The sequence below is a fragment of the Balaenoptera acutorostrata genome, chromosome 19 (genome assembly GCF_949987535.1).
Source record: "Balaenoptera acutorostrata chromosome 19, mBalAcu1.1, whole genome shotgun sequence".
Taxonomy (NCBI): domain Eukaryota; kingdom Metazoa; phylum Chordata; class Mammalia; order Artiodactyla; family Balaenopteridae; genus Balaenoptera; species Balaenoptera acutorostrata.
This window is the reverse complement of record NC_080082.1, coordinates 18,499,600-18,513,975: the sequence shown is the minus strand read 5'-3', so window position 1 is coordinate 18,513,975 and position 14,376 is coordinate 18,499,600. Positions and strand designations below refer to the sequence as shown.

At 49.6% G+C, this 14,376-nt stretch overlaps 1 protein-coding gene across 3 annotated transcripts in view; it reads left to right on the top strand.

Annotated features, from left to right (window-relative positions):
• CDH3 (cadherin 3) overlaps window positions 1–14,376 on the top strand; it is a 100,644-nt gene that overhangs the window by 51,750 nt on the left and 34,518 nt on the right. For 2 of the 3 annotated variants that reach the window (XM_007198179.2, XM_007198178.3), the window contains exons 1-2: window positions 4,594–4,708; window positions 4,917–5,037. In XM_007198179.2, coding sequence (XP_007198241.2) covers window positions 4,649–4,708; window positions 4,917–5,037 — 181 coding nt within the window. In that variant the 5' untranslated portion in view covers window positions 4,594–4,648. Of the gene's footprint in view, window positions 1–4,593; window positions 4,709–4,916; window positions 5,038–14,376 lie in introns of those variants that run through there. The other variant, XM_057534001.1, reaches the window with a different exon arrangement.

Genomic DNA, 14,376 nt, shown 5'->3' with positions numbered 1-14,376 from the left:
TGGTCATTGGCTAAGGGCTGGGAAAGTGAACTCCTGGGCACTTCCTTGCAAGGGCAAAGGGACCCCAGTAGCTGAAGGGCAAGCCTCTGGCCCTTCACATGTACAGGCTGCTGGGAGAATCAGCACACAGAAGCCAAACATGGGGAGTTCAGAAACCAACAAAGGGATCCCAGGGGACCTGAGCAGTGCCCTGACAGTGTCCACTACATGTGCCTTACCCATCTCAGGAAATGGTATTGCCATCCTGCTGGTTGCTCCGGCCCCAAACCCTGGAGTCATCCTTGACCTGCTCTGTCTCACACCCCCATCCAATCCTTTAGCCAATCTCGTTGGCAATACCTTCAAAATATACCCAGAGTCTGATCACTTTTTTAAAGTAACTTTTAAAAGTTTTGGTAAAGTACACATAACATACAGTTCAGTGGCATAAAGTACATTCACATTTTTGTACAACCATCACCATCATCCATCCACAGAACTCTTTCCATCTTGCAAAACTGAAACTCTGTACCTATTAAGCATTTTGTTTATCCATTCATTTGTCAATGGACACTTGGGTTGCTTCCACCTCTTTAGAAATATTTATTTATTTATTTATTTATTTACTTTATTATTTTTTTTAAATTTATTTTTGGCTGTATTGGGTTTTCGTTTTTGTGCGCGGGCTTTCTCTAGTTGCGGCAAGCGGGGGCTACTCTTCATCGCGGTGCGTGGGCTTCTCATTGTCGTGGCTTCTCTTGTTGCGGAGCACAGGCTCTAGACGCGCAGGCTCAGTAGTTGTGCCTCACGGGCCCAGTTGCTCCACGGCATGTGGGATCTTCCCAGACCAGGGCTCGAGCCCGTGCCCCCTGCATTGGCAGGCAGATTCCTAACCACTGCACCACCAGGGAAGCCCTGCTTCCACCTCTTGACTGTTGTGAATAATGCTGCTATGAACATAGATGTATTGTACAAATATCTGTTAGAGTCCGTACACTCAATTCTTTTGGGTATATACCTAGAAGTGGAATTGCTGGGTCATATGGCAATTCTATTTTTAATTTTTTTTAGTAGCTGTTTTACTGTTTTCCATAGTGGCTGCAGCAGTTGACATTCCCACCGACAGTGCACAAGTGTTTCAATGTCTGCACATCCTCACCAACACTTTTTATTTTGTTTGTTTTAATCTGATCATTTCTTACCCCTTCCACAATGACCACCCTGAACCAAGCCATTTCAGTTTTTGCCTGGCTTATTGCAGTGGAATCCCAACTGACCTCACTGTTTCTGCCCGCATCTCCTGTAGTCTTCTCAACACCACTCCTCCACTCACAGCCTCCAGTGCCTTCCTCCCCTCCTGCTCAGAGTAAAAGGCAAAGTTTTTACAATAGCCTATGAGGCTCTACAAGATTTGTTCCTCACCCTCCCAAATCTGACTCATTTCCTACTTGCTTACTCCACTCCAGCCACACTGCCTTTTTTTTTTTTTTTTTCCCTGTCCCAAGTAATCTACTGTCTCAGGGCCTTTGCCTATTTTCTCTGCTTGGAATACTCTTTTCTTCAGATATGCTTAATGTAATTTTCTCCCTCACTTCCTTCAGGTTTTATTCATTTCTCAAGGAGGCCTCTGGGCTTTCCCCATTGCTCATCAGCCCTTCCTCCATTTTCTGCCTTTCTCCTCTCTGCCCTGTGCCTGGGAGGATGACCCCTACAGACACCACCACCTGGGCTTTCTTGCCCTCAGGCTTCTGGGTGGGTTTGGTCCATGGCAGGCAATGCCAGAAGATGAAGGGTGAAAGGAGAGAGATGTTGAGTTATTTTCCCCCCCACATGCTCCCTGCTGTGCTCTGGGCAGTGGCCTGTCCCTCCTTGACCACAGCTGCATTTGGGAGGGGTGGTCCTCCGCTTCAGCTCTCCAGCTCCCCCCTCCCCTCCAACCCCCCACTCCCAGTGATACCATTTCCTCCCTTTGCCCCCCAGTCCTCCAAGTTGTAACTGCTTTTCTGCTTGCTGCTGATCTCTGGACCTTCTACACCCTTGTTGGTCCCTGAACCCTGCCTGTTCCTCTGGTCCCTTCACTAAGACTTGAACCATCCAAGCTGGATTCTGTCTCCCACTAGACCCTGACCTAAACACCTTCTAGATTATGTTATTTACAATTTCCAGCCCTACCTTCTGTTCCGTGAATTGGCACTTCCCATTCTGTTCTTCTGCATAGTACATATTATCTAACATGCTATATAGTTACTTATTTAGTTTCCTTGAACCCTCACACTCTGTGATGGAAGGTCCAAGGATGCAGGGATGTTTGCTTCCTTCACTGTTGTATCTCCAGTGCTTGGCACACAACAGGCTATCAGCAAATATCTCTTAAATGAATGAATGAACCGCCGACCGACTAAGGGAGCTGCAGAGAAGACAGCAGTGTGGTCCAAGGTGCAGGCAGAAGAGCTGACTCTCAATTTCTCCTCTCCCCTCCCCGGCCCCGCCCGGAATGCTGAGTGCCCTGGAAGGAGGCGGAAATGAGCGTGCTCAACTGCCCTCCAGCCAGGTGTTTACTTAATTAGGACCTGTATCCCGACGCACGTTGGTGTGTGACTGTCCGCCTAATGGCTGCATCTGGTTCCCGGCGGGCGCAAAGGAACCTGCGAGGCGAGGACAGGCGGGGCCACCAGATACTGTCCGGGGCCTGCGCAGCCTCGAAAAGCCTCTGCGCGGGTATCTAACCTCCCCTCGGGCACGGAAAGCGCCCCCTGCGGGAGAGCGAGGCGAAGGGGGTTGGAGCTCAGCAAGCAGCCTCGGGCTTCTCCGGCGCGTCGTGCATCCGCAGACCCCAGCTGCCGGGACCACAGGCGGGATAACGGAGCGCTCCCCTGATACCAGATGCCAATTGCTCGCTTTACCATCAGCCGTGAAATTGAAGGATTACAGCGTTTCTCATTCTCTTAGTTTGGGGAACGTGAGGGTGCTATAGAGGAAAGAAACGGTTCGTGAGGCGGAGGACAAATGAGCTGGATCCTAAAGCAATAGTACCAGGCAACATTTGGGCACTTGCTCTGTGCTAAGTGCTGAGTTTAGCGTTTTAAACGTGCTAATTTAATCCTCTTCTATATGTATTAATTCATTCAATCCTAGTACTTTATAGAGGGCAGATATCATAATAGCCCCACTAGACGCATGCGGAACTGAGGCTCACAGGGGTTATTTCGCTAGCCTGAGGTCACAGCGCTAATAAGTGATGGAATCCGGGTTTGAACGCAAGCGGTGCGGCCCCAGAGCCCATGCTCGGCTAGAGAGAGGACTCCCACGGTCGCAACGCAAACTGTCCTCCTCCTAGCCGCAGGCCTGGTGGTGGGAAGGACAGGCAGGCTTCCAGGCTAGCCCTTGAGAGCCAAAAAATCTATAATTAGAGACTCCAGTATCCTCCTCAAACCCCTAAATCTGAGATGGGTAGGAGGAAGGAAAGTGTTGAGGAGTCAGCCTGAGATTCTCACGACAGCTAGGGGAGGTGGGGAGGCCTCAGGGAACAGGAGGTTGTGACTGGCTGGGAAAACTCAGCTCGGTGGGGAGAGGGCGTGCAGTGTGGAGCGACTGAGTTTCAGGACCGTTTCAGGGCCCGGGGCTCACTTGTGTGCCGCCACGGGTAAAGCGCTTCGGGTCTGAAGTAGAGGAACGAATCCCAGCTCCGTCGCATGTCCCCCAGTAACGATACAGAAGAGCTGCTTCGTAGGGAGACTCACTGGAAGGTTGCTTCTCTCGCAGCCAGCAGTTTTTACTTAGATTATAGTAGCTATTTTAGACCAATAAAAACAGTCGCGATTTTTAAAATGCCTTTATTTTCATTTTACAAAAGTTGAGAAATTGTTAATTATTTATATCCTACGTGGGGGATGGGAAGCTTGCTGGAGGTGATGGGGCTAATAACCACCCCTCTACCTCGCACCTTTTGGCGTCACCACGGCTTCGAACTCTGGGATCTTCTCTCCCAGCCTCCTTTTGTTCGGCTGTGCCAGGGAAGTAATGAGTTTTCCGCAAGTTGTAGCAGATTCTGTAACACGGTCCCTCGGGACCTCACCGCCAGTTTTAAACACTCGGAGTCCTGGGGGCAGGCTGATGTGGGAGGTGGGGAAAGAGGCAGTAGGTACCCGCCCGCCCCCCGCTGTAGCCGGGTGTGGGGCGGACACACCCGGCCTCCATCAAAGCTTTGGATAACAGAGAGCCTCGGGGGAGCATGAATGGGGCCCCTGTTTTCAGTCGGGTTCAGATGCATCTCCACTTTCTTTTCCACAAGGCACAGAAACAATTTTCTTCCTTTGCGGCGGAGAGTGGGTTGCCTTTTTTTTTTTCACCTCGAACCCAGAATCTGCGAGACAGGGCCTAGGTCTCTGCCGGGAGCAACTCCAGAAAACCCGAGAGAACGCAGGAGGGGCGCGGGAGAGGACAGTGGGGGGGGGGCGGGCTTCGGGGTGCCTCCAGAGCGCCAGCCCCGGCCCCACCTGCGAGGAGGCGGGACCTTGCGGCGCTGGACCAATCAGCACCTACCTGCGCTCACCTGGCCCCCCCCCCCTCCCGCTGGCTCCCGCGAGCCGCGGTTCTCAAAGGGACGCGCTGAGCTTAGCGGAGCACTAGCCCGACGTCGCGGCAGCTTTTCACCCTTCTCTCTCCAGCCATGGGGCTCCCTAGTGGGCCTCTCGCGTCCCTCCTCCTCCGCTTCTTCCTCCTACTCCAGGTACTCCATTGCCTTGCCCTGACCGCTGCCGGGACGTTCCTCAGAGGGCGGGCGGGGTCCGCACGCGGCGGTGGCGTCGGGGAGAGAGCCGGACTGGGCTGCCTGGAGCCAAGGTTGTCCGGGAAAGCCTGAGAGGACTCCCCGGGATGGGTTTGCAGGGCCGGGCACGCCTGTGACCCAGCCTCCCTCTTTACCCCTCTTCCCTTAGGCGCAGGTTTACTGGCTGCCGCGCGCGGCCTCCGAGCCGTGCCGGGCAGGCTTCGGGGAGGCTGAAGTGACCTTGGAGGCGCGAGGCGCGGAGCTGGAGCCGGGCCGGGCGCGGGGGAATGGTAAGACTCCCTCCACGGGGGCCCGCCGGGCGGAACTTCGAGGCGGGGTCTGCGCTGGGGGTGTCCGGGCTGCGGCGGGGGGACTCCTGGCGCCTCCTCAGGTGTGGGGGACGCGCAGAAAGCATCCCCGGGGCTGGAATGGGGGTGGGCGTATGGAGAGAAAGGCCGGAGAGCCTAGCGCCCTCTGACGTCCAGCCCCTCCTTGCCCCTCTGCGGCGGCTGACCTGGACCCCCTCCTTCGGGGTGCGGGGCGGCTGAGCCGCTCACCCAGCCCGGACGTGGGAAGCTCTCCCCTGGGGCCCCAGCGGAGGAATGCGCCTTCCACATTCCTCCCCCAACCCCCGCACAGGTGTGGGGATGAGCCGTGCCCCGGGCAGCCCCCTTCGCCCCTCTCGGGCCCCCTTTGTGTACCGTGCTTTGTGTCTCCGACTGACAGACCAGGTCTGTTTCTCTTCTTCGCGCTCCCTTCCCCCGCCCCCCTTCTTGCCCGGCAGCTGGAATGCACTCTTAACCCTGCCCTTCCCGGAGGGCCCGCGCCCCTGCAGCTTGCCTGAAAACTGGGCCTGGCACACCTGGACTGGGGCCATCACGCACTGGGGACACCCCCCGACCCCCAGTGTACTGGGACTGAAATGTTAGGGCCCTTGAGGGAGTGGGCGTCCAGGAGCCAGAAGGTCTTGAGCTGTAGGGGCTGTGGGTGGGGGATCAAAGCACATTTTTGATCTCACAGTTTCTTCTACGGTTTAAAAACTTGAGGGGGTGGGGTTTACTTTGGTGCTCAGAACCAGTGTGTTATGAGATCCAGGCAGCTGACGGCTGATGGGGGCTCTTTCCCTTCATCCAGGACAGGGCGGGTTCCTCCACCGGATCAAACCCAAGTTCTTAAACAGAGGTGTATCCCAGGATCCTTGGGTGGGCTTCCAGAGGGTCCTTAACCTGTGAAATTGTTTAAGAACTTGTATGCATTTTTCTGGGTAGGGGATCTAAAGTTTAAAAATTTCAAAGCAATTTAAAAACCTATGCCACCTAGCATTTTTCTGATGCCCCCATCAGCATACCCCTCACCCCAGGTACAAATTCCCACAGCTTGAATGTGCGGGTGAGCTGCCTAGGGGACAGAATGGCTCTCCTTTGTTTCTCCAAAAGAGGAGAGGGGGCCTTGAGTTCTGTAGAAGCCTTTATTTCTTCTTTTCCCCCCAAATAACTCTGCATATTGACAAAACAATTAACACCCAGGCTAGGCCAAGCTCCTTAAACTCTTGGCTGTAGGGAGCTGAGGAGAGGCATTAAGAGGCCATGCCTCATAAACTTTAAATTCTTGCACTTGGGTTTATTACTGACTGGCTAACAAACTGCAACTCAGCCAACCTGTAAAAATGTTAACTTGGGCAGGGCCCCAAATCCAATTCCGGCTCCCTGAGGAAGCTTTATTGCTAACCAGACTTCTGCCAAATCTGTACACCCTCCCCCTCATTGTCAAGTTTTCCGACTACAGTCTGGGAGAGCAGGCTATGGCTCTGAGTGTTGTCTGTGCCTTATCTTTCTTACTGAAGCAAGAAATATCAGATTAACTGTCACTTCACTAAGCTTGAGGTTCTTGGGGGGAAGCAGTGATCAGGTTTTCGATTTCACAGTCCGGTTGGCAAGTGCTTCTCGGTGACGTCAGGCATTTTAAACCTTTTGAGAAAATTCTGCTTTCTCGGATGTCTGGTTTATGGTTGTGAAAATGGTGGGTTCATGCCAGGAGCGCACCTAGGTTATAAAACAAAAGGTGGGTTAATGTGCTTGGCTAACCTTGAGTGCAGCTCCTTGCAACGTGCCGAGTTCTTAGAGCAGTCTTCCTGTGAAATGGGATGCTGCCTTCTTTTTAAATAAAAGCAAGTTTCTGAGCCCAATTTGTCCCAATAAATTGGGACTCCCCGGCAAAAAATAGTGGTATTTCTCCCCTTAGTCCTCAGCAGCTGACCTCTTTTCTACCTCCACCCCAGCTCCCTATCCTCCATACACAGGAGCCCCAGCCTGGATCCAGCCATGTTGAAAGGGTTGTCCTGAGGGTACATACAAACTCTCAAGTTTGGCCAAGCAGACAACAGTTTCCCTATAGCTAAGGAACAGTTGCCCTTGTTGTTCGCCCCTGGGTTATGAATTTCACAGGTGTCTATGAAGTTGAGCTCAAAGAAATTATCTGATATAATTAACACCTTGTTTGTATGTGCACTTTCCTCTTCAAAGCATTTGCACAACTCTGAGCTTGCTTTATCCTCCTGCCATTCTCTTGAAGCTGGTGCTGTACATTTAAACAACTTGAGCTCTTAATCCCAGAGTTGGGACTTCAGAAACCCTGTAGCCCAGCCCTGCTGGAGGTTTTAGAGGTGGAGAAACACAGGAACAGCTTAATGGATTCAATTCCCTAGGCTAAACTCGTGAGCTCCCTTGAGGGTCACAGATATGACTTTTACCTCTAGGTTTATGCCCAGGACCTGGTGCTTAATAGGTCCCAGTAGGTACTTGTGTGAACTATGACAATCTTGTGAAGTTCTGCCCATTTTACAGATGAAACCTCAGTGGTTGTGGCTTCCCCAAAGTCATCTCTGCAGTGACCAGATGGGACTTGAATGGAAGTTTCTGACTCCCAAGTTCCCTGACATTTTTTTTACCACCAGAAAGTAGGAGGTGGATGAAATGAAGAAGTGGAATGTTGGAGCACCAAATCCCACCAGTAGCAACCCCCTACCCCAAGAGCGCTTAGTCATTTATTCCTTTTCATCCTAGGGTTTTCCAGAAACATTCCTGCAGAGGAAACCAGCTTGAATACAGTCTCTTTAAGTGTCCTAGTGATGGGGGCTTGGGTCAGGTGAAGCCAGGCTTGCCTAGACCAAGAGTGAGAGGTTAATCTGGAAGGAGTAGAGCAGGAATGTTCCCCCACCCCAACCCCACAGTCTGGGGTCTGCCTTCAAGTGTGGTCTAGGAGCAAAGACAAAGGAGAGATGGGAGGAAGGAGCTTTCGTGGTATTAGTGCAGTGATTAAAGTGAGTGACCTAAAGTGTTTTATACATCCTTCATGGAGAACAGTTGAGAGAAGCAGCTTAATTACAGCAAAAGAAATCCAGTACTTCATTATGGCCCCCTCTGCAGGTTCAACTCACCCTTAGTCAGCGTTTGGGTAAGATTAAAGCTAACCCTCATTAGCTTTGTTAGAAAACTTCAAAGTTCAGTAATAAATCTGACTGAGCAGGAGTTAACTTCAAGATGGTTTTGCTTATTTCAACTCATGTAAAAATTGCCTTTTGTTTTGGAGCTCCCATTCCGGGCTATGCCCTCTATTTACATTTTATTTTTTCAGTAAACATATATTTAGCATCTGCATGTATCAGGCATTATTCTAGAATGGCGGCTAAAACAATGAACAAAACTAAGACCCTGCCCTGGTGGAGCTGACTGTCTAATATTAGTTACTTTTTATGCTTATGAGAGCCTTGCCGCGCAGGTGGTGATAACTCCCCCTCAGCTGTAAAATGAGGGTAAGAAACTTGGTGTGAGGTCACTGGGGCAGTCAGCAGTAAGGCCAGGGGGAGTCCATGGTGCACAATAAATCTGCCTCTGTGGAATGAATATTTGGAAACTGGGGCTTCCAGCCCACCCAGCTGCCTTCCTGGCTCAGCAGCCGAGTAGGGTTGGTTGCCAAAGCCCGACGTACATCACTGTTAGCTGGTGTCTGGGGAGCAGGTCTCAAACCTCTAGTCTCTCTTCTCATCTCCTCACATGGCACTCCGTTCCTAGGTTACCCATGCAGGGTGCCCTCACCTCCCTGCTGTGTGAGGAAAGCATGGCTTACCATGAGCAATGAGTCTCTAGGAAACGATAGCTCTGCAAAGCATTTGGAGGATGATGGAGGAGGAGGAGGGACAGAAGGGCCTGTCTCCCCAAATCAATGGAGGCTTCGGTCCTGAGGCTGAATGATCTCCATGCAAAGAACCACTGTTATTGAAGAATAGCATATGTGGAAGAAAGTGTCCAGATGATAAGTGTACATACACCTCGATGAACATCACACACTTAAAACACCCATGTACCTAGCACACATATGAAGAAACAGCATTATCAGCACCTCAAATGCCACTTCCTTCCCCATCTTTACCCTCCCCCAAGAAAACCACTATCTGGACTTCATGGATTGATTTGCCTATATTTGAACTTTATGTAAAAGAATCATACAGAATATCCTCTTGGATCTGGCTTCTTTCACTGCACATTGTGAGATTCTTGCACAGTTCTGGATGTAGTTGTGGTTGATTGTCATTCTGTAGTTTCCATCATGTGACCATCCACACTTCGGCTGTTGATGGGCGTTTGAGGAGTTTCCATTTTTTTGGCTATTACAGCTAGTGCTGCCGTGAGCACCATTGTGCAAGGGAAACTGCATAGGCAGATCAGTTAGGTACATCCCTGGGAGCGTAATTGCTGGGTTAACTGAGGATTACCTGGGGATCTCAGTACTGTGGCCGAGTACTGAGAAGTCAGCTTTTCTGTGTCTTGAAGCAGCTGAGTCTCTTCTGGACTCTCACATCCCCCTCTCCCAACAGTCTCCTTACCAGACCCGTCCCTTCTGGCTTCTTGCTTCCCACCTGGCCCTGTGCTAAGAGACAGCAATTTTTTATTAGGTACTTGGTCACGTCCTTTGTTTGGGGGGAGAAGTCCTTCCCTTTATTTGTCCTTAAGCTAATGCTTGTTACTTTCCCCAAAGTAGAAAGGGAATCTGGAAAGGGCCCTGAATTTCTACGGTGAGAACTTCTTCATGGGTGGAGATTTTTTATCCTGGCCGGTGTGTGGGTGGGCGGCAGCAGCCTCATATGGCCAAGGTGGTCGAATGCAGCTCCTCCCTCATTATAGAGGTAGTGAGGTGTCTGAGACTCAAGGCCAAGCTGACTGGTCATTCAGCCAACAAACATCTGAGTACCTACTGGGAGCTTGAAGTTGAGAAGCAAGCAAGGCCCACAGCTCCTTAACCTCAGTGAGCTCCCTGACCACAGGAGGAAGCAAATCAGTCACCAAGCAATTTTACTAGTGAATCCTTCATTCAGCAAATATCTATTGAGCACCCCCCAAGTGTCAGATACTGTTCTAGGTGCCAGGGACACATTAGTGAGCAAAACATGCACAAAACCCAGGCTTTGTGGGCCATTCACCTGCTAGTGGAGGGAGATGGACAAAATAAGTAATATATGCATGTAATCAAGTGGGAGGAAAAATATAGAGTCACACAGGAAGGGCTGCTGACATGTTCTGAGAGGTGGGGGGCACCTGGCGGAAGTGATGTCCAAGCCAGAGGCCGGGGAAGGGGTTGGGACATGAGAGGTGGCAGGGAGTGTTCCTGCCAAGGGAACAGCATATGGGGTCCAGGAACTTAAGTATGTTTAGTTTGGCTGGACCATGGAGTGTGAGGTGGGGAGCAACAGAAGGGAAGTAGGCAGGGTCCAGTCCAGCGCGGAACTTCCCTCACTCCAGAACAGAGGCAGCGTGGTGTTTGGGAAAGGCAGGAGATGTGGCTGACGTTCCAGTTGTGCCCTCATGCAGGCCGCTGTCTCTGAAGTCTCCTCTGGATCCAGGACCCTGGGCCCACATCCACCATCCCTTCTCGACTCCCAACTTTTCCCAGACCCAAGGATGACGTGGTCAGCCGCAGTTGAATATTCCCCCTGGTTTCATTTAACCTGGCATTACCAGGCAGCAGGGGCAGCAAGGAAGGGCTTTCAAACAAAATGAAACAAACACATTTAATAATACCATTTACTGGAGAGCTTACTGAGTTCCAGAAACTACACTATGTACTTTATGTAATAAGCCCCTTTAATCCTCCTAAAAGCCCCATGAGGGGAGTGGAATTGGCCCCATTTCACTGGATAGGAAACCTAGGCTTGTAACTTTGTAACTTATCCAAGTTCGCCCAGGTAGTAAATTGTGGAGTTAGGGCTTGAACCAGGTTGGACTCCTACTTGCGAGGTACTAACCATTTGGGAGTCAGAGTTGTGAGTCCTCTGGCCTCAGCCAAGCTGAGGAAGATTGGAAATAGTTAACATCTGACCCAAGACTTTTGAATTGCTGTTCCCTCCACTGGCCTCTGTTAATCACCAAGATCTGGAGTGATGGGGGAGGGGAGGAGGAGGGGACACGTCTTTCCAGGACCCCAGCCTCCCTTTTAGGATGTAGGGGAACAGGGAGGGTTCAGATACCAGGCCCAATAGCTGACAGTGCTCTCACTGTCAGTTCTCAGCAGAGAATCTGCTTCTGGCTGTTCATCTTCTTCCTCTCCTCACCCCACCCCCTCCTCCCAGCATTGAGGACCTCCCCCAGCCCTGCTCTGAGTGGAGGAGCTTGATACGCTCTGCCCCCTCCTCCTCACCCAGCCAAATCTGGGCACCCATGTGGTTGTGGCTTACCTAGAGCATCAGTAGCCTGCAAATTCCTCAAGGTGACAAAATCCCCTCCAGGCTGCAGCTGCCACAGTCCCGATGGACTTCGGGGTACGGGGGTCCTGCTGCTTCCTCAGCGAACCAAAATGCCTTATCCTGGGAAGGAAAGCCGAATGAACACTTTCCTTCCTACCTTTACCCCACCTTTGAGCTCGTAGCTCTGGCTCTGTCGCTGACATCTGAGGAGAGGGCTCGGAGCCAGGGCCACACCACCAGGAGGTGGGAGGGCTGGTGCCTGCTTCCCCCTCATGAGAGCCTCTCTGAGCTACACAGAACCCAAGAAGGAGGAGAGAGCTGTTCTCGCTCAGGACTCTGAGGTATCTCAGGGGCAAGATGGGGCTGGGGAGGCACGACCCCAGGCTTTCTTCTTCCTCCTCAATCTCAGTTACCCCACTTTTGCTTGTTCAAGAGCACATAAGATTAGTTCGAAATTACATCTCTCTTACCAAGCCTCAGACCTGTGTTGGAGACTAATAGTAGGTTGATCTTGCCCAGGGGGTCCGACTTCAGGGCCTCACATTAACTTTAAGAAGTCTTTGCTCCCTGGGAATTAATTGTGTGTATGTGTGCTTTTCTAAGAAGATTCCTCCCCCTACATTGGCAACCCCACTCTCTCCCACCCTCAAGTCCAGGTTCACTGGGAAGTTCTTCAGATTCTTGTCAAAGCCAGCAGTGAGGACAGGCCTGATGGTGTACATCTGGGCACAGGCAAGGGAAAACGGGGTTGTAGGCCTGAGGCAAGTTACTCTGGTCCCAGCTCCTCGGCCTTGATGCTCTAACTCCGCTGTGTGGGAAGTGCCTCCGTGACCCTGGACGTGAGGAGGTGGACTGCTGGTTGGTCAGACAGAGAGCAGGGCTGGCGGGCTCAGCTACTAACCTGGGTGTCTTGCTTAAGGCTGCCTGCCTTCTCACGAGCCCCATCTTGTAGCTTCAGGCAGAGAGAAAAGACAGGTACTTGTGGGCTCCCCACACACAAGCCAGAACAAGATGCCAGGCCCACACCCTTCCCTCTCCTTGTGGAGTCAGCTTCAGCCAGGGCTTCCCACCAGGGCTTCAAGACCTGCCATTTTCTTGTCTTTTATGGTCTTTTACTGCTTCCAGAATTCTCCTGTGTTCCCCAACTGGAACGCAGCCACACTCCAACTGGTTTACCCCTGCCTTTGAGTCAGTAGTTTGCAAGCTTGGCTGACTATCAGGATTGCCTAGGGAGCTTTTTATTTCTATCACACCCTCTTTCATATATACTATTTTATATAGTTTGTGTAGAGTTGGGCTCGTTGGTTGGGATTTCACATTAAAACGTGAATATCTAGTCACTGTAAAAACAATGTTTTTCAATAAAATAATAGCATGTACTATGTGACAGGTACAGCTCTTAGCATTTTACGTGTATTACCTTGTTTAATCACCATAACATCCCTTGAAGTAGGTACTATTACTATCCCCATTTTATGGATGAGGAATCTGAGGCCAGAGAGGTTAAGTAACTTGCCCAAGATCATGCAAATAATAAATAGCAGAGCTTGGATTCAAATCTAAGCTGCCTGAGCTTTAACCATTGAACTCCATTGCGTCTCAACAGAAGCAAATCAGAAATAAACACGTGAAAGTTCTCTCTTCCTCAGTTCTGCTCCGGTAGGGTAAGCACAGTTAATAGTTTAATGTGAATTCTTGTAGACCTTTTTCTTTTTTTTTTAATTTTTGAATTTAATGTTATTTATTTTTTTATACAGCAGGTTCTTATTAGTTATCCATTTTATACACATCAGTGTATACATGTCAATCCCAATCTCCCAATTCATCCCACCACCACCACCACCCCACCACCACTTTCCCCACTTGGTGTCCATACGTGTGTTCTCTACATCTGTTGTAGACCTTTTTCTTGACAAAGAACTTATGTATGCACACAGGAATTATTAAAACAAGGATTGGACTATGTCATACTTAACAAACGTTATCGTACAACTTACTTTTTTTAACTTACTGAATCACAGGCATCTTTCCAGACTGGTAAGTACACATCTATCTTGCTTTTAACAGCTCCATAGTCTTCTACATGGTAGATATACCATGATTTATTAGCTAACCCCCTATTTTTATCTTTTACAGATGTGGAAGTGGGGAGGAGTTAACGTAAAAATTGTGAAGTGTTTGAATTTTTAGAAATCTGTTAGGAATCACCTTATTAGGAAAGACTGCTGTAGAAAGATGATTGAATGAATTGTTCCTCTTAACCCCATTCAGTTAAATTAAATTTTTATGTTTGAACAATACCTTCAAGACAGGCTTTGAGGTAAGCTTAATAAGGTTACTGTACCATTTAAAAATCATTAGTTTTCACACTAACCATTGTTTTAAGGTTTAGTTATCTGAATGTTTCAAAAGTATTTGAAATCAAAAATTTTTTTAATTTCAATTGCATAACTCAGAAGTGCACTATCAAATGTATTAGCACTTGCATTATTTTCCTTGGGTGTTGAAAGCTTGAGAGTGTGCCATTCAGTCAAAGCGAAAGTGCATTTTTTCTCAAGTTTCTCTTTAGTTTTCAAAATCTAGTTAGCAAGCATTTTGATGACTAAAAGTTGATTTCCATTCTTAAAGAGAATACTCATTTCTGATCTTAGTTTCCAAGAGGGGCTTATGGGTTTTTTCTTAAACCCAAATATTGCTGCAATAAACAGTCTTGCACAGGGTGGTTGCATCGATGTAAAAGATTTATCCTTGAAAACCTCAAATAATTCATAACTCCTATGATTCAAGACTTATGTCCTCTTATGAACATATGTGAAGTGTATGTGTGTGGAATAAGGGAATTGGATGCTTACAACTCACTGGTCTCCCTTGTATTTTTTTAAAGATTTTTTAA